Source organism: Betta splendens, chromosome 6 (genome assembly GCF_900634795.4).
Source record: "Betta splendens chromosome 6, fBetSpl5.4, whole genome shotgun sequence".
Classification (NCBI taxonomy): domain Eukaryota; kingdom Metazoa; phylum Chordata; class Actinopteri; order Anabantiformes; family Osphronemidae; genus Betta; species Betta splendens.
In genome coordinates this window covers 16168606-16186428 of record NC_040886.2, presented here as the reverse complement: position 1 = coordinate 16186428, position 17823 = coordinate 16168606, and the positions used below count along the sequence as shown (strand labels likewise).

General features: G+C 43.8%; 4 protein-coding genes and 1 non-coding gene across 7 annotated transcripts; all 5 read left to right on the top strand.

Annotated features, from left to right (window-relative positions):
• The first annotated feature begins 81 nt into the window (after positions 1 to 81).
• On the top strand, positions 82 to 3746 carry LOC114857423 (pulmonary surfactant-associated protein D-like). The gene is made up of 5 exons (XM_029153898.2): positions 82 to 367; positions 532 to 836; positions 2672 to 2767; positions 3042 to 3107; positions 3267 to 3746. The coding sequence occupies exons 2-5, from the start codon at positions 554 to 556 to the stop codon at positions 3650 to 3652; spliced, it is 831 nt and encodes a 276-aa protein (XP_029009731.1). The 5' UTR covers positions 82 to 367; positions 532 to 553; the 3' UTR covers positions 3653 to 3746.
• Positions 3747 to 4125: 379 nt separating this feature from the next.
• On the top strand, positions 4126 to 7342 carry LOC114857424 (pulmonary surfactant-associated protein D-like). The gene is made up of 5 exons (XM_029153900.2): positions 4126 to 4283; positions 4677 to 4940; positions 5371 to 5466; positions 5902 to 5967; positions 6131 to 7342. The coding sequence occupies exons 2-5, from the start codon at positions 4703 to 4705 to the stop codon at positions 6514 to 6516; spliced, it is 786 nt and encodes a 261-aa protein (XP_029009733.1). The 5' UTR covers positions 4126 to 4283; positions 4677 to 4702; the 3' UTR covers positions 6517 to 7342.
• On the top strand, positions 7151 to 7222 carry trnam-cau (transfer RNA methionine (anticodon CAU)). Its single transcript has one exon. It is a non-coding gene; the product is annotated as a tRNA-Met (tRNA).
• A 132-nt stretch (positions 7343 to 7474) lies between the features above and the next one.
• On the top strand, positions 7475 to 10291 carry ifitm5 (interferon induced transmembrane protein 5). The gene is made up of 2 exons (XM_029153905.3): positions 7475 to 8437; positions 9229 to 10291. Exons 1-2 carry the CDS (start codon positions 8231 to 8233, stop codon positions 9448 to 9450), a joined length of 429 nt encoding a protein of 142 aa, XP_029009738.1. The 5' UTR covers positions 7475 to 8230; the 3' UTR covers positions 9451 to 10291.
• Positions 10292 to 11548: 1257 nt separating this feature from the next.
• LOC114857983 (uncharacterized oxidoreductase YjmC-like) lies at positions 11549 to 15481 on the top strand. 3 transcript variants are annotated; one of them, XM_029154957.2, is made up of 11 exons: positions 11550 to 11734; positions 12838 to 12986; positions 13070 to 13258; positions 13342 to 13403; positions 13489 to 13542; positions 13617 to 13715; positions 13783 to 13918; positions 13993 to 14111; positions 14397 to 14492; positions 14647 to 14757; positions 15049 to 15481. In XM_029154957.2, the coding sequence occupies exons 1-11, from the start codon at positions 11727 to 11729 to the stop codon at positions 15112 to 15114; spliced, it is 1089 nt and encodes a 362-aa protein (XP_029010790.1). In that variant the 5' UTR covers positions 11550 to 11726; the 3' UTR covers positions 15115 to 15481. The 3 variants fall into 3 exon arrangements, with proteins under 3 accessions (XP_029010792.1, XP_029010790.1, XP_029010791.1); XM_029154959.2 differs by lacking the exon at positions 12838 to 12986 and having other exon boundaries at positions 11549 to 11734; XM_029154958.2 differs by lacking the exon at positions 11550 to 11734 and having other exon boundaries at positions 12849 to 12990.
• The last annotated feature ends 2342 nt before the right edge of the window (positions 15482 to 17823 follow it).

Here is a 17823-nt window from a genome sequence, read left to right as displayed (position 1 = left end):
AATCCATCAGAAAAATACTGTATTACTTTCATGTCTCATAAATTGTTTCTAAAATGTCAAAATAAACTTGCTTTAATTAAGTACAGCATCGTACAACTGTGTTTATTTAGGCTGAGCAAAAATCTAAAATAATGCCTGGTTGTACTTTACAGATATTCTCATATTTAAACCCGAATAAAAACACATGTAGTTAACTTGCTCCAAGGCATAAAGGCAAAGTTATATCCCCACACAGATTATTCACCTGTTTTTCATTTCCTCTACTGGATCGTTGACATATCTCTGAAAACTAAGCTGTTTTGTTCACCACTTTTCTCTGGAAACCAGAAAGGCAGCAGCACTTCTTCAGAGAACTCTAAGTTAAACTGTAAGTTTCTTCATTTTTCACTAACCAACACTGTTTATACTTCTAGCACCTTGATATGTGTTTGGCTTATTTCATAATTATTTGTTGTCAAAATTTCTGAAAAAGCATTTATATAAATTATGCACATGTTTTTTTATATTGTATGTGAACTTTATTTCAAACAGATTTCAGTTCTGCTTTGAGAAGATGAGGCTGTGTCTCCTGCTCTGCATCCTTTGTGTGATTGCTGCTATTGGCTACACTCATCATTCCAGTAACACCAAAATTCCTGGACCACCGGGGCCACCAGGGCCACCGGGGCCACTTGGGCCACCGGGACCACCAGGGGCAGCAGGGCCACCGGGGGAAGCAGGGCCACCCGGGGCATCAGGACCACCGGGGGCAGCAGGTCCACCAGGAACAGCAGGGTCAGTGGGGAGAACAAGACCACAGGGGCCACCAGGACTTCGAGGGCTAAAAGGAATACCAGGTAATACTAGTGCAAAAGGTTGATGTCATCGTTACTGATTCCCATTCGCTGCATTTTCATTACTTTACATTTTTGGGAAATTTTGTTTTTGTGTTCTGCAGGCTCTCATGGTAAAGTATGTATCATATCTATTGTTCACTTATAAACAAAAACTCTTTTCTCATCCATTAGTGTCTCACCAATATAAAATACTTCCTCTAATGGTGTTTTTAGTCTCACTGACTAAATGTAAACCTCTGTACACAAAAAAACAAGGTTGTTGCTGTTCCTCCAATAGAGCAGTAGTGTCCTGGAAAGAACACATAGTTTACATGCAGCATTTGGGTAATGTTCAGTGTTATTTAACAGTTAGTATTCTATGTCCTTCGTGAAGGGGGGGCTGAACTAACGTCCATCATGGACAACCCCTCCCACCCCCTGCACCACACTGTAGAGGCTCTAAACAGCTCTTTTGGCTCACCTCTCAAAGAAGAGCCGACTCTTTTGACTCCTTAAAGGCTCCTAATGTAGGATTTTTTACACCTTTATTTTACCATAACTTTGACCAAAATTAATGGTTTGTGTGTTGAAAACCCTTACATGTGCAGTGTTTTTATGAGAAGCCTTTTAACCGTCTAATTTTGTCTATCTATTTTGTTACAAAACAATTATTTTGTTTAATATTTGAATCAAACATGGTTTGGCACAAATTAGCAACAACAAAACTGCAAATAAATCTACAGAACTAGCACCAAACTCAAGCAAACAGTTTTATAACAGCCTTATATTGCCTAATTTTGTGCAGTTATTCTGTTGCAAAATGGTTCTTCGTTTGGGTTTTTTTTAATCAAACATTTTTATTGCACAAAAAGCTGCAAACAAATTTACAGAACCAAACAGTAATAATATCCTCGGCAAAGGTTGGCATTAAAAAACAAATCAGATGCCTCAGCTTGGACGGACTGGTTTTCACATAATGATGCCATTGCTGACCAATCAAAACAAAGTTTAAAAAAAGTGAGCAGAGCTCAGGCTGAGCACTGAGGTTAGCACCGAAATGGAAAAACTGGGAGCCAGCTCTCACTGGATGGAGGCCGGCTCTTCTGATTCACTACAAAGCATCGGCTCTCAGAGCCGCACACGTTGCTCATGACACATCAATATTCAGCACCAGACTGTTACACCCCCAGTGAAGGAAGAAGCGCTACCGCAGGTCATTCCTCCCTACATCTGACTGTACAACACAGCACTGCAGTGACACACAATATTTATCTACATCGTGTCCTGTTTATTTGTTGTGTAATTACCAAATGCAGGACCCAAATGCACAGCCCCAGACAAGGACTATGGTCTTCTAAGGTTTAATGCTCTTTCAAAAGTCAGACAGGTGAAGGTTGGTACACAGGTAGCTCAGCAACTGTACAGAAAGGGACCGGGTAAAAGGCAGTCCATATCCAGGCTAGGTTCAGCAAACTAGGCAGAGTCCAAAACCAGAACAACAAGGCGCAGGCAAGGCAAGGTCAAAATGATCCAGGACTGGACTGGTACACAAAGGTCTCATCATGAACTGGAGCGTTGACACAGGTAATGAGAGTGACATGAGCAAACCATCTGGCAAGTGAGCATGGCAGGACGTGGAACTTAAATACAGGCCTTGATTACAGATTAGGTGATGAATCCCGTGACCTCATGTAAAGCTAGGCGAAAACTAATACACACAGGAATAACAAAATAAAAACAGGAAGTGCAGATGAGCATTACAACGGAGCTAGATCGTTGACAAGGAGGACTGACACTTTGACCACAATGATTTTGATGTATTTTTCTGTTAATGTAGATCTGTCCTTGTTGTGTAGGATTTCCTGGATTACATGGACGTGTGGGACTTAAGGGGAAAAGAGGACATCCAGGAGAGCAAGGACTCCCTGGACCAGCTTCAACGTGTGGAAACGGTTGGATTTTGTAGTAGCTGCTCTTTTTTCTTGTTTCTGCTATTGTTATTGACACCTGTTTAACACTAGACCACAGTCACTCAATCGACACAGCTTTAAATTTTAATTGCTAAATTACTACAACAATTTATTACAGGTCTGTTTCTGCAGTTTTTTTAATATAACAGAGAAATAAAGTTCATTAAAATATCTGTTTAATACCTGCTCCAGTATAAAATCTAATATTTCTGATCTTCTGCAGCTCTGGTAATTTTGTTTACTCTGTTTAATGCAGATTTCATTGCACCTCTTTACCAGGACCTTGAACCATTAAAGGAGGCCGTTGCTAAATTAGACCTTGGTGAGTATCTCACTCAACAAGTAACATGATTTATGACAATGGTTTGTTTGTGAATGTGATACATAAGTGACAGCTTTGTAAAAAAATCCAAATATTGTGAAACCAGTACTATTTGTAAGAATATCTCTGATTTCCTGCCTGTTGTTTTGTTTTTTCCAGTCACGACCTACGACTTTGTCAAGAGGGTTGGCCAGAAATATTTCGTGTCCCATAGGGAGACGGGCTCGTTCTCGGGGGCTGTGGAGTTCTGCTCCAGTCAAGGCCTAGAGCTGGCTTTGCCACAGAACGAAGACGAGAACAACATGTTGACCCGGGTGTTTGGTGAAACTGTCAAAAAGGCCTGGATCAGCGTAAACCATAAAAAATCAGAGGGGGACTTTACTACTGATGTGAAAAACCGACCTCTGGTCTTCACCAAATGGGCAGAAGAACAGCCAGAAAGATCCATCCAGGACACGGGCTGCAGCTTGCTGTCAGAAAACGGCAGGTGGCGGGTGACACGTGATTGTTCTCAGAAGGCTTTTATTGTTTGTCAGGTCCAGTAGAGCTCCTCCAGCAGGTGTTCTAGCGTTCTAGTAGCTAAAGGTTTGGTTTGTTCTAGAGTCCCTGTCTTCTCACTGTGACACAGTCCACCCCCCACCCCCCCAAAAAATATACAATATAATGTTTTGTTTTTTGAGTGTGGACATCAATGCAAAGGAACAGTTAAAATCAAATGTACATACTGTTCACTTTAATATTGTGATTAAAGTAAATCAGTGATGCCAATGAGCAGATTCCTCTTATGTTTCCTAGAACAATGATCCATAATCCTTTAGAAAAATATTGTATCACTTTCATGTCTAATAAATTGTTTCTAAAATGTCAAAATAAACTTGCTTTAATTAAGTACAGCATCGTACAACTGTGTTTATTTAGGGCTGAGCAAAAATCTAAAATAATGCCTGGTTGTACTTTACAGATATTCTCATATTTAAACCCGAATAAAAACACATGTAGTTAACTTGCTCCAAGGCATAAAAGTAAAGTTATATCCCCACACAGATTATTCACCTGTTTTTCATTTCCTCTGCTGGATCGTTGACATATCTCTGAAAACCAAACTGTTTTGTTCACCACTTTTCTCTGGGAACCAGAAAAGCAGCAGCACTTCTTCAGAGAACTCCAAGTTAAACTGTAAGTTTCTTCATTTTTCACTAACCAACACTGTTTTTACTTCTAGCACCTTAATAGTCTTATTTCATAATTAATTGTTGTCCTAAAGACATGAATACACGACCAAAACATGTGCCTCAAACATGTGTGTGAAACTGATTCTACTGTATGAATCAACTCTAACAATGAGCATCATGGTCAAGGTCTGCTTTCAGTGACTATATTTATAAATGCACAGCATTCAAACATGTTAAAGAATTTCTGAAAAAAGTATTTAGCAATTTAATAGATTTTTAATGCAAACACAAGTGAGTTTGCTGTCATCAGTATCCACTGGTCATAAATATGACAAATATATTTCAGTCACGTAAATTATACAGCTGTTTCTTATATTGTATGTGAACTTTGTTTCAGACAGATTTCAGTTCCACTTTGAGAAGATGAGGCTGTGTCTCCTGCTCTGCATCCTTTGTGTTATTGCTGCTATTGGCTACAGTCAGCATTCAGATAAAATAGAAGTTCCTGGACCACTGGGACCACCAGGACCACCGGGACCACAAGGGGAACCAGGAGCTCAAGGGTTTCCAGGAGATCCAGGGATTCCAGGGGCACCAGGACCACTAGGGGCACCTGGAGCTCGAGGGTTTCCTGGAGCTCCAGGGGAAAAAGGAGAACCAGGTATGAAAAGGGCAAAAGGTTGACGTCATTGCTACTGTTCTCAAACACCACTTTTCTCACATGTTGCATTTTCATTACATTTTTGGCAAATCCTGTTTTTGAAGACAAAAAAAAATCTTTTGCAGGCTTTCATGCTAAAGTATGCATCATATCTATCATTCACTTGAAAACAAAAACTCTTCTCTTCCATCAATCTCTCAACAATATGAAATATTTCCTGTAATGGTGCTTTCAGTCTCAATATCTGATGACTAAATGTAAACGTAAACAGCAGTGTCCTGGAAAGAACACATGATAGTTGATGCTAAAATAAAAATAAAAAAAATAAAGGAAGGGGGACTGGTACTTTGTTCTTACTGAGTTTGTTTACTGATGTTGTCTTGTACAATATATGTATTAATTTAGACCATTTCTTTCTTTTTTTGTGTAGGAACACGTGGACCTGTTGGATCTGCTGGAGTTAGAGGATTTCCAGGGGAGAGAGGACGTCCAGGATTACCTGGACCTGTTGCAATGTGTGAAAGAGGTGAATCATTTTCGACCATAAACAAACATGACAAAAGAATTGTTGATAGTATTTAACACAGCCATGTTAAACCAGTTTTGTTGAATGTGGAATTTTTAAGGCGATTGCTAAAAGCAATCTATATAGTGTAAGTGCCTTTATTGTTGAGCAATTTTACTAAACATTGTACTTTATATGTCATATGTCATAATATCAGTTCATGTTTCTGCCCGTGTCATTTTTCTTACTGACACCTGTTTAACACTAGACCTCAAATAACTGCAGAATCAGTCAGTGAATCAACACAGCTTTAAATTTTAATTGCAAAACAGCTGAAACAATTTATTATGTCTGCTTCTGCAGTTTCTTTTAATATAACAGAGAAATAAAGTTAATAAAAACTTCTGTAACTTAACCTAATATATCTGGTAATTTTGTTTACTCTGTTTAATCCAGATTTAATTACACCTCTTTACCAGGACCTTGAACCATTAAAGGAGGCCGTTGCTAAATTAGACCTTGGTGAGTATCTGACTCAACAAATAACATGATTTATGACAATGGTTTCTTTGTGAATGTGATACATAAGTGACATCTTTGTTAAAAAAAAAATCCAAATATTATAAAACCAGTACTATTTGTAAGAACATCTCTGATTTCCTGCCTGTTGTTTTGTTTTTTCCAGTCACAACCTACGACTTTGTCAAGAGGGTTGGCCAGAAATATTTCGTGTCCCACAGGGAGACGGGCTCGTTCTCGGGGGCTGTGGAGTTCTGCTCCAGTCAAGGCCTAGAGCTGGCTTTGCCACAGAACGAAGACGAGAACAACATGTTGACCCGGGTGTTTGGTGAAACTGTCAAAACGGCCTGGATCAGCGTCAACCATATGAAATCAGAGGGGGACTTTACTACTGATGTGAAAAACCGACCTCTGGTCTTCACCAAATGGGCAGAAGAACAGCCAGAAAGATCCATCCAGGACACGGGCTGCAGCTTGCTGTCAGAAAACGGCAGGTGGCGGGTGACACGTGATTGTTCTCAGAAGGCTTTTATTGTTTGTCAGGTCCAGTAGAGCTCCTCCAGCAGGCGGAAACAGTTTCTACAATGAACAAAACCGTCATTTCTTACAGATAAGAAATTAAACAAATAGCTTAATTAATATTGTTAATATTACTAATGCTATTGTATTGATGACATATGCTAACTTTCTTTTTTATGATTATGTTCAAGGTGACAGCGCGACGTATAAACGCCTGTGAACTTACCAAAATAAGATTAACCCAAATATGTTTGCTGTATGTTCTGTGACGCGGGATCGTTTGGTGTGTTTATTTTGTGTCTAGCGTTAAAATGACCACAGCGCGTGTAGCTTACCAAATTATTGACGTATTTTTTAACTGCGCCTCCCAGTAAGTTTTGAACGTACTTGTATATATCCAACGTTTAACATACGACTATTTTGAAAGAGCCTTCAGTCGGAAGTGACAAAAGATGTACCGTAGCTTTTTGTGTTGTGTCCCTTCAGCAGGATAAGATCTGTGTCCTTTAATGGAACAAAGAATAAAACAGCGTTACATTGCGAACAAGCAGATATTTGCAATATCAACATACGTAAAGTATTATATCATATATCCCTATCAAATAAATAAATTATTAGCTATGTAGAGATTATGTTAAATAGGCTTGTGTGCGAATGTCACATAACAAGCAGAGTGGCGCAGCGGAAGCGTGCTGGGCCCATAACCCAGAGGTCGATGGATCGAAACCATCCTCTGCTAATGTTTTTGTTTTTTGGTTTTGTTCGACATCTTTTTGTCCATTCCAAAATGTATCGTCAACAATTATATTTTGCGGTAAAGTTTTTCTTTTTTAAAACGTAAATAATTCTTTAATATCAATTGATGAGTCTCTTCTTTTGGTTGAACGTGTTGGTAGAATTTAAACATACCTTCGTGTTTTTTAGGTAGCTCATCTTCACTGATAAAAATGCGGAGCAGTGCACACAAATTGCGTTAGATCGTTTTGGCAACGTACAACGACGATTTAGAAGGACAGCATTTTGTTAGTACCACAATACTTGTGGTAACTATAAACGTCCAGCAGGGGGAGACATCGTTCTACACTGCACACCGGTGCTCTTGGCACGGAAATAGTTCGTTTTCATCCACATTTTAAAAAGTCACTCCCTTTCATGTTGACTGGGGAAAGTTTCACCCAAATATGAGCAATGCCTATTGTCTGTCTTCCACAAGGCTCTAAATACAATGTTTCTGCACCGGCCTCCAACATCAGACTGAGGTCAATCTTGGAAACTCCAGTGTGAGTAAGAGTCAGCGTAAAATGTCTAAAAATATAACTAGAGTCAGTCTTTACGCTCCTTTAAAGACCTATCAAGTCAATTTAATTATAAGCACATTAAAAACAACAAAGAAAGCATGTGAAGAACAGAATCTAACGGAGTTTAGCATTTGTGGGCTTTTACTCGAGCCACTCTGTCTTCAAAGAAGGCTCAGAGGGTGGTGGAGGGTTATTTATGCAGCTCTTCCTCCGTCATCTCTTGCTGCCGTTCCTCTCCTGCACATTTCTGTCTGTCCAGCTTTCCGTATCTCTATTTCGGTCTCTCTCGGGCCTGACCACATAATGACAGGCCTTCTGTATATTAAAGGACCCTGCCCATGCATCCCCTCCCTGTCACCTCCCTTCTCATGGGCCTTTATAAGTCCCTGCCAACTCATCTGGAAGACTAGCGCTCGACGGCCACTCACCAGCAGCTGCAAACACCAGCCATGGACAACCATTCGTACAACTTCCCGTCGGACTGCACCCCGCTCACCAACTGCAAGTCGGCCCGGAAAGCGGGCGGCTCAACCGTGGTGAACATGGGCAGCGCCGGTAAGAACCCTCCCCGGGACTATCTGCTGTGGTCGCTGTGCAACACCTTGTACGTGAACTTCTGCTGCCTGGGCTTCATGGCGCTCATCTACTCCATCAAGGTGAGGACTCGTTTGTGATGTCCAAGTATGAGCTAATCGAACATGATGCTGTTTTTGCTTTGTTTTTTTTTTGTTTTGTTTTTTTGAGGCCTAATATTTTTTATTGTTTCCAAATCAGCTTTATTAGCAGATGTCTCAACTGTTTGTTGTAGTCATGTAATCAGTATGTTCGAAGAGGAAAATCCTTGTAACGTAAAGCAAAGCTGCACATTTGGACACTGTGGACATTTGCTATTGTTCCTGGTTAAACTCCACACTGCAAACGCTGGTGCGCTCTTTGCCACAGGAATGGGGCAGTCCAGACACGGGAATGTGAGCCTCAATAAAAACTAACAAACACCACCAGCAGACAGTTGTGTAAAGCCGGGCAGGACGATCTGCAGGACTACCTGAACCCCCCCCATCACGTACCCTTCATTTACGTCTTTTTACTGTCTGGATAGTGCAGCTTTGAATCACAGGCCCTCAAATTAAAGACAGGGACCGGGGGTTAAAAATGGCGTAATTGGCATCTTTCTAATGGGCAAGTACTCATGGGAAATTAGAGAGTGCTTGGGAAAGGCTGAGCCCGTTCCTTCCAGAATATAAGCATGCACTTAGAAGCAGCTCAAGGGTTTCATATCAACCTTAAATCTGCTCGCTGGGAAAGATGAACGTAAACAAACTGAATGGCACAATGTGTCTCTTACCATTCATTATGTGACTTTCATATTTAGTTGTGCATTAACTAGCGCCTCAGCTTCTTTTCTATCATTTCAAGAAACCTCTCGTGTGTGTCTATGTGCGTGCAGGCCAGGGATCAGAAGACACAGGGCAACCTGCAGCTGGCCCAGGAGTGTTCAGACAAGGCCAAGTGGTACAACATCCTGGCGGCCGGCTGGAACCTGCTGATTCCCCTGCTCGCCGTGGTCCTGCTCGTCCTGCTGCTCGTGCACCTGGGCTCCCACCAGGGCTCCTTCGACTTCCTGGGAGAGGACGGCTTGCAGAACTTCTTGAAACTGTTCAGCTGGTAGATGGAGGTGAAGGCAGAGCGCATCAGTCTCAAAGTCAACGCATTCGCACTAACTGAAGGCAGAGGACGCTCGATTGGGTGGAGCACACGGGGCTCAAGGGAGCTCCATCTGGAAGGAGCTCTGTAGAAGTTAAGAGTTCATAAAATCTGCTCAGCATAAAATTTTAACCATGGTTTGTATGTATAAGTCGTCTTAGGGATGCACTAGTGCACATGATGGTATGAAATATTAGGCTAAAACAAGGTTGAAATTGAACTAAAATATTTAAATTCATGAAACATAAAAAATCAAAATATTAAACATAAGACAAATGATGTGCTCTCACAGTTGATGTATTGAGAAGAGACAATTAATAATAGTATATCCACTTACTGTAATGTAATGTAATGGTAAAGTTAAGCTTGCACCTCGCCTCCCTGAAATAGTGAGTTGAAAGATGTACAAATCAGAAAAAAGATTAAAATCAGCAAAACATGACTCAACAGGTTGAGAGACTGAGTGAGCAGCTACTCTTAGGTGTTACTGTTATTTATTGTATTTATGTTGAGTTGTGACATGAATGAACTGGACATGAGCTGAAATCATCTCTAGTCCAGTTACAAAGAGGAGGACGAGGGAGCAGACATCTAAACGCCACTTTACAGAGAACACGCAACATTCACCTCCTGCTAATTACAATTATTTCTTACTTTTTATCTCTTTGTACTTTATTGGACCATTGTTAATCTATTTTCTCATTATTCATGTATTTAATGGATTGAAATTTGTGTATTTAGATTTTACATATTTTCACTGCCAACCTCTTGTGAGTGAGCTAAATAAACCAGATACTGTTATTGAAGCGTTGCATTAAGTTTTCCCTTAAAGGCCCCTTTGTATCTAATGGAGGCAGTGGTTGGTTCACGGTGACACCTCCACTCTGCCTTACAGCGCTCATTTGGGACTTCATAGGTCGGATTGTGGCTGATCTGAGGGAACGGGCTGCTCCTCCCTACAGCTGTGAGCCTGCTGCTGAACTGATTATTTACACAACAGTTTTTAGAAACTATTAACGTGCCCTCGACCCGCTGGGCAGGGCCGCAGGCCGCCCACGGCTGCAGGCGGCTGCAGCGCAGAGACCTGCTCATTTACACCCAGTCGGCCCATCTGCTGCTAAAGTGGGATTTATATCAGACCTGTCTCACTCCTCCAGCTTATAATCATCACATACTGCAGGTTAGAAAACGGGCAAACGGTCCCCTTTCTATAAATCACCTGCAGGACCTGTGTGTAACACAGACCCAGCAGTTCTAAGGCTAAATCGGGGCCTGGGTTCTGGGCCCTCGCTGCCTTTGATGACGTGGGTGTCCTGCTCCTCCTGACTTCCTCTGCTCTGCCGTCACATCGCAGCCTCTCCTCCATTTGCAGTTGTATTTATACGCACTCAAATCACCAGCCTCTCGCTTCCAACTTTCTATTTTCCTCCTGTGGTCGGTGAGAAATGCTTACAGATGTCTGGGTCACGGAGAATTACAGGCTGAGAGCAGAGGGAGGAGGTGCCAACGGAGGCCGAGGGGAACAGAAGGACACGCAAAACTATTTACATTAATTATCTAACACCTGATTTTATTTTATTGTGATTTGTAAAGTATTTTGTTTCAAACATTAATTATATATTCTTTTTAGTTTTACGTTGGTGACCGTAATTCTGATTTTTTTTTAAATCAGTAAACACAACGTGTCACAGGTTTGCGGAGCGTCTACGCGTTTGCTTGACTTGTTGCCAATTAAAGCAATTAAAGCAACTAATTGCCAAACGCTGCATCGGTTTTTAGTTTTAATTACCTGCTCATTGTTTGTTGATGGAAATTAGATTATACTGTTGATGAAGACCTGAATTAACTTTTAATTTAAGAGTATTCGTTTAAAAGTGATCATGTTGCACTTCGTAGTTTTGATCGAGGAACGGACTGTTCTTCCCTCCAGCTGTGAGCAGGTGTAGAACGTCCCCTGCGTATTAACTTGTCAGCTACGACGTGGAGGCAGAAGAAGAAGACGATGATGATGATGATGAATCTGGGTTTTCACTTCTTCAGTGTGCGCATTGTCACGTGATGCCCCCCCCCTCCCCTCCAGGATTCCCAGGTGTGTGACTAACTAACTGACCAAGTCGCTCACGCTGGGCGTTTCTAAGCTCTGCTGCGATACAAAACCAAGGTGACGGAGTCGCTCCGGATCAAAGACCCCGTCACCGGAACATCAGGACCACACTAACACGCATCTGCAGGACAGTCAACATGAGCAGGTAGGCGCCGGTGTCATCTGGCATCAGAGGTAATTCACATATGAACTGGGAAATGTACAAATTACGGAGGTAAAATCTAAAATTACTGGAAATTCTCCCAAAAGTCCTTTCTATATTCTGGCCTTGGTAGAAAAAAATAAATTGGATGATTGCACCAACAAGGACAAATGTTTTTGCAGCATGACTGTTGTCTGTGTCTAAGCTCTTTCTAAGCTCTTTTTAGATTTTTTTTAGAGTTTACATCTAAACTGGATGCTTCAGCTCATGCATTTATTTATACCTGCAGTAAATACAAGTCAAGTGATTGTGCGAACACACAGTTTTAAGACCAGATACTGCTTTCCACTATTTGTGTCCCTTAAATCAATCTGGGAACTTGCGTGTTAAAGTATTTTTTAAGTGTCTATGTGCTATTTCCCATTTCCCCTGAGGCCCAGTCTCTTTGGTCCAGTGCCCACGGACCACGAGTCCCAGCTGCATTGTGTTAGGCCTGATTTGTGCTTTAGCTGCTTCACAGGTGAACCTGTTGTGGTTTAAATGCATCCACCTTAGACGCTAGAATAAAGGTAAAACATGCTTTTTGCTAAAGATTTATTGAAGGTTTGCATAAATAAGGTTCTCAGTAAAAACCTTCCTATCTGTGATCACTGCTCCTCATCACTTTGTCAACAGAGACTGATGTTTTTGTTTACTGTGTCAGAATATTTCTGCTGAACCCCATTTGCAGTGGAGTCGTTCCATATTGCCTGTAAAATGGGACTTCAGACCTTGATTAGAACTGTCCACTTCTAACATTGGGTAACAAGGGTTGGAGCATGTTGTGCGCTAGCGTAGCACATAATTGGCTTTTCCTTTGCTCTGATTGTCTTTTGCATCGCAGGCCAAAGGCCAGAGTCTGTGTCTAATCTTGAAGCAAATATTTGCATGTCAGGCTTCAGGCAAGAAACTATTGTGTTGACGTTGATGATTTTGTCAACAAGTCAACTCTGATTTGATCAACGGCCGAGGCCAAACTCCGTTTATCTACGTGTGATGCTAAATTGCGGCTAATTCCTAGCGTCCTGCACTCTTGACTGGCTCGGCGCTGCCGATGCTCTGTGCAGGTGTCTGATCAGCCAGGAGGAGGTGCAGAGCTTCATCGAGCGCTGCATGACGGGCGTGGGCACCAAGCCGCACCACGCGCGCAGCCTGGCCGAGGTGCTGGTGGAGGGGGACCACCGGGGCCACTACAGCCACGGCCTCAACAGGATGGGTCGGTGGGAGACGACGCGCACGAGCAACCCTGTACCTTTAAGGTTGGGAAATATTGCCTCCTGTTTCTGCATTTCCCGTCAGACATGTACGTGAAGGACATCCAGACGGGAATCTGTGAGAAGCACGGCGAGCCGGCGGTGGAGAAGGAGAGCGCCGCCACGGCTCTGGTGGATGGGAGGAACCTCCTGGGTCCCGTGGTGGGGAACTTCTGCATGGAGCTGGCTGTGAAGAAGGCCCGAGACGTGGGCGTCGGCTGGGTGGTGGCGCACGGTGAGGCGCTCTGATGTTCTCACTGGGGGGTTTAAGCCTCGCTGAGGCGGTACCTTGACTCTCCAATCACCTGCCTCTTCCAGGGTCCAACCATTACGGTATTGCTGGATATTACGCAATGCAAGCTCTGAAGGAAAACATGATTGTGAGCGAAACTCTTCGTCACTCATCAAATGAGAACAGATGCGTCTGCATTACATTTATTAATGGAGGCAACTGTGACCCTTCAGGGCATGTCGTTTACCAACACTTCCCCGCTGGTTGTTCCCACACGCGGTAAAGAGGTGAATCCGACGTTCCTCCATAGTTCAGGTGATCTAGAATCCTATCGGTGACTCACCTGTATGTCTGCATGCAGTGCACTCTGGGCACCAACCCCATCAGCGTGGCCGCTCCCGCCGCAGACGGAGACAGCCTCGTTCTGGACATGGCCACGTCGGCCGTAGCCATCGGAAAGGTACGATCCGCGCAGGTTCCGTTTTCCAAACGCGCCGTGAAGTGCCAGACGCGGGCTCTGCGTGCAGGTGGAGCTGTACGAGCGGCGCGGGGACCCCATCCCCGAGGGCTGGGGCTGCGATGCTCGGGGGCAGCTGACCACGGAGCCCGGGCGCGTGCTGGGCGGCGGCGGCCTCGTCCCCCTGGGCGGCAGCGAGGCCACGGGTCGGTGAGCGGGACGTCAGCGCCGCAGGTCCTTAAACACAGGCTGCTTCACGCGCTGCCTCTGTGTGCTGCAGGAGGCTACAAAGGCTTCGGGCTGGGGATGATGGTGGAGGTGTTCTGTGGCATCTTGGCCGGGGCCCAGTACAGTAAAAACATCCGCACATGGAAGGAAACCAGCCGCGTCGCCGACCTGGTGCGTTCATCAGACGCTCTGAAGCGCTGCCTGTAAATGTTTATGACTGCCCGTATCTTTTCGGTAATAATTAGCTGTTTGGTCAAAAACAGCTCAGCATTAAGCTTAAATATTAACTAACTACTGTTTGGCCACATGTGCACTTGGCACCAGGTGTCATTGTTGAGCCTTATCTGAGCGATAAGCAGTCACGGGTCTGACGTGGTCCTCGTTGCATCATCGCTCTCCCTGCCGTTTGTGCCGGGTCACTCTGCACTGTTGTCATTGTCTGTCTGGGGTTTTCAGGGTCAGTGTTTTGTGGCAATTAACCCAGAGAACTTTGCCCCCGGGTTCAGCGAGAGACTGTCCGACCTGCTGCGCATCCAGAGGGGCCTGAATCCCGTGAGTCGACTCCGCCTGATGCAGGACTGTTGTGCTGCTGCTTGTTGTAAATGAGCTAAAGCCTCAGGGGGCGTGTGATGCTGGTGTGAACCTGAGGCCTGAGGAATGAATGACCTTTAGATGTTTCTCATAGAACTGTGTTTTGGCTCCTTAGGCTAATCCGGACATTCCGGTCCTGGTGGCTGGAGATCCAGAGAGGATGCACATGAAGATGTGTGAGGAGATGGGTGGGATCCCGTATCACATGAATGTGGTTAACTACATGGTAAACACAGTCACGTACTCGGACTCAATGCTTTTATTTAGACCGGTCTAAATGAAGATTAAAGGGTTCTAGCATGTTCTCATAGTCAGTAACAGTTGCTTTTGTAACTCAACATGCCCCTAATTAGCAAAATACAGCCAACAGTTGTAACACCTCCAACTCTGATTAATTTAGCATTAACTCGTTAGTTGTTGCTTCAAATGTACAGTCTTGTTGTCAGTCTATTCACAAAAAGAAAGCAAATGTTTATTTATTACATTTGAAGAATGATGAAGTTCACTGTTTCTACAGAACCAATGTGCCCAGAAGGTTGGCGTGAGCACCCTGCTGCCTTGTGACAGGCTCATCTCCAATTAAATCTGAACTGGATAAAAATGTGGAGTTCAACGGTTTACACACATACAATAATGTAGGAATTTTAAGTTTGTCAGCCTGTTTTTATGACATTTATGGAAAATAATGGTTTAATATGAACTTCTTGACTGTACGACTTGCATACATCCTCTGCCTGAGGTTTTAGTTTACACTGTTTGAAGTCGAAGTCTGTGAAATTGGTTGATATGAGCTTCACTGATTCCCTGTTAATGCAGAATTCATCATTATACAATAGCTGCTTTGCAAATAGTTTTTAAATAAAGATTTTATCTGAATGCAACCATTTTGCGACTTTAAAAAAACATTTTAATCTAATGCACTTTATTTAATAAAGCAATATACATTAAAATGTCTGCTTTCGAATGCTTGAGCTTTATCCACAAATGCATTCTTCAGGTTATCCACTGGAGGGCAGTATATGTCTTTCAGTATTTTACCGGTACTGTAACTCTGTCAGTATTATAAAGCTTATCTAAAACCCTGGCATTACGAAAAATATTTATAAGACAACCTTATAAATATTTTTAATTTTGTGATTAAATTAGTCCCCATCAGCTGGTATTATTGTCATTTTCTTAACATTCAATTTCAGAAGTTTACAGCTAAAACATATTTATGTTGGGCAAAAAAAACCTAATCATCCTTAAAGCTCAAATCTCATTAGTCAGTCTCGGCAAATGTCTGTCTCCACTGAATAGAAATAATGTCTGCAATGAAACATCTACTGCTATTATTATTCCAGTTAATTATTATTCAAATAGAATTGTATCATTTAGTGCTAATTAGGTGACATGCACAGTTTACCTAGATTAATATTATATAGTGATTGTTAGCAGTTTTAATCAAATATAAGTTCACAGCTTCAACAGCTCATTTGTGGAAACAACAGAGGAAATCAAGGGAAGGTCTTTTCCAACGAGAAGGTGGACTGGGCAGTGACAGATGCCCAGATCAGGACCTTAATCTCCCATGCCAAAAGTCCTGGCACTGGGCCCCGGACCCTGGGTGTCTCGTTAACACTCGGTCAGCTGCAGACAAAGAAGGAGAAATCAACAAATCAATGAGCTTTCAGCTCCACTAAGGAAGGGAAAGGAGGCGGTGGAGGAGAGGAGGGGGGGTGCAGCGAGGCTGGACCGGGCTGGCCTGGGTCCGATCAGTGGGTGGATGCGGGAGGATGCGCGTAGGATGGGTTCTCGCTCGGGGGAAAGGTGGGTGTGTGCTGGGTGCTTTGCAGAATCCTAGGATTAAGGCCCAGCTTCAGAGGTGTGTGTGTGCACGGATGCACGGCTGGGGTCAAATCCGCCCTGGCCTTGGCCTGGTGCCCTCACGAGGATTAAGCTGGGCCCCCGAAAGCAGGGCCGCGGGCTGGGATTAGGCACATTCTAACAGGTGCTGTGTATTGTGATGCTGAGGGGAGATCTGTCCATCACTGGCTGAAAGAGCAAATCATGAAGTGGCCATCTACTATTGATGAGGTGCTGATGGCAAAAGGGCAGGGCGTGTGCGTGTTTGACTTTGAAGCCGGGTCACAGGAAATGAGTCAGAGGAGCGGGCGAGAGAAGGAGAAGGAGGAGAACGAGCTACGCCGGCGGCAAACTGTGAGATTACGCGGACAAACGCACTCTGAGACGCTGACGTCCCGACGCAGCTGATCAAGTGTTGGGCCCGAAGCAGCCGCTCAGCAGGGATGGAGGTGGAGAGGATTAGTGAAGCTGCTGGAGCACTTTCACACCGTCGGAGCGGCAGATCAGAAAAGCTTAGCAGTCAGCGAGCTAATATCAACAACACACACACACACACACACAGGAGCTGTAATAATTCCCTTTTAGAGCTCCCGTCTTCTGCTGCTGCTGCTGAGGGAAGGTGTGTGTAAGTGTGTGACCAGACAGGAGGGAGGAGCGGAGGAGGAGGCGAGGAGAGCTCTGCTGCTCCCCTGCTGGGCCTTTAATGAAGTGGAGCGACTTCCTGGTTTGTTCCTCCCAGCTGTTGTCCCCACAATGCCAAGATATTTGGCCTTGGCCCTTTGTCCTCCTCGGGATGCCGTGCCTCCAAATGACCAAGTGAACATGTCGGAATAAAAGCGAAGCACCTGGTGCCTTGTTCCCTCCAACTGCTCGGGAATGCAAGCGTCTCTCCATCTGTTGCCGCCCCCTGTTAGTGATTTGAACTGTGATGAATGTCGGCGCTGCTTAAAATAAACGATGCCCGCCAAGAAAAAAAAAATCTGTTCTGCTACACCCACAACAAATTATGCATTTTGCTGCACATTTAGAGAGGAGGAGACTCTCGCTACCGTCACGTCCCGTCGCTCCGGCTGATGGAGGCAGATGGACGTCCATTAGGAGCCTGGCTCATTCTCACATGGCAGTTTGTACCTCTGCACTCTCACCCAGTGCTTCCTGAATACGGCTCTAACTAATATTCTTAACTTAACAGCCCCAGATGTTCACCATGATACCAGCATCTGGCTTTCAGATAATAGTGTGAACAAGTGGAAGCTACTTGTTCTGCTGAGGAGCATCTTTCGCTCACATGAGGCGGGAGCTTCATGCTTTGCTGCTTTGGTCAGATTTTGAGATTGTCACCCCTCCGTTATGTGATTTACTCTGTGATAGCGAGTGGATTTTAATTCCTCCTGTGTGGCTTGCACACCTTCGGGTATCAGAGACGCTTAATTCTGGATGATAGATA

Coding starts and splice junctions, on each gene's coding strand:
- LOC114857423 (XM_029153898.2), top strand. CDS start 554: ATGAGGCTGTGTCTCCTGCTCTGCATCCTTTGTGTGATTGCTGCTATT. Junction 837..2,671: donor AGGGCTAAAAGGAATACCAG/GTAATACTAGTG, acceptor CTTGTTGTGTAG/GATTTCCTGGATTACATGGA. Junction 2,768..3,041: donor AGCTTCAACGTGTGGAAACG/GTTGGATTTTGT, acceptor TGTTTAATGCAG/ATTTCATTGCACCTCTTTAC.
- LOC114857424 (XM_029153900.2), top strand. CDS start 4,703: ATGAGGCTGTGTCTCCTGCTCTGCATCCTTTGTGTTATTGCTGCTATT. Junction 5,467..5,901: donor TGTTGCAATGTGTGAAAGAG/GTGAATCATTTT, acceptor TGTTTAATCCAG/ATTTAATTACACCTCTTTAC. Junction 5,968..6,130: donor CGTTGCTAAATTAGACCTTG/GTGAGTATCTGA, acceptor TGTTTTTTCCAG/TCACAACCTACGACTTTGTC.
- ifitm5 (XM_029153905.3), top strand. CDS start 8,231: ATGGACAACCATTCGTACAACTTCCCGTCGGACTGCACCCCGCTCACC. Junction 8,438..9,228: donor CGCTCATCTACTCCATCAAG/GTGAGGACTCGT, acceptor ATGTGCGTGCAG/GCCAGGGATCAGAAGACACA.
- LOC114857983 (XM_029154957.2), top strand. Junction 12,987..13,069: donor CCACGGCCTCAACAGGATGG/GTCGGTGGGAGA, acceptor ATTTCCCGTCAG/ACATGTACGTGAAGGACATC. Junction 13,404..13,488: donor CTCTGAAGGAAAACATGATT/GTGAGCGAAACT, acceptor GTGACCCTTCAG/GGCATGTCGTTTACCAACAC.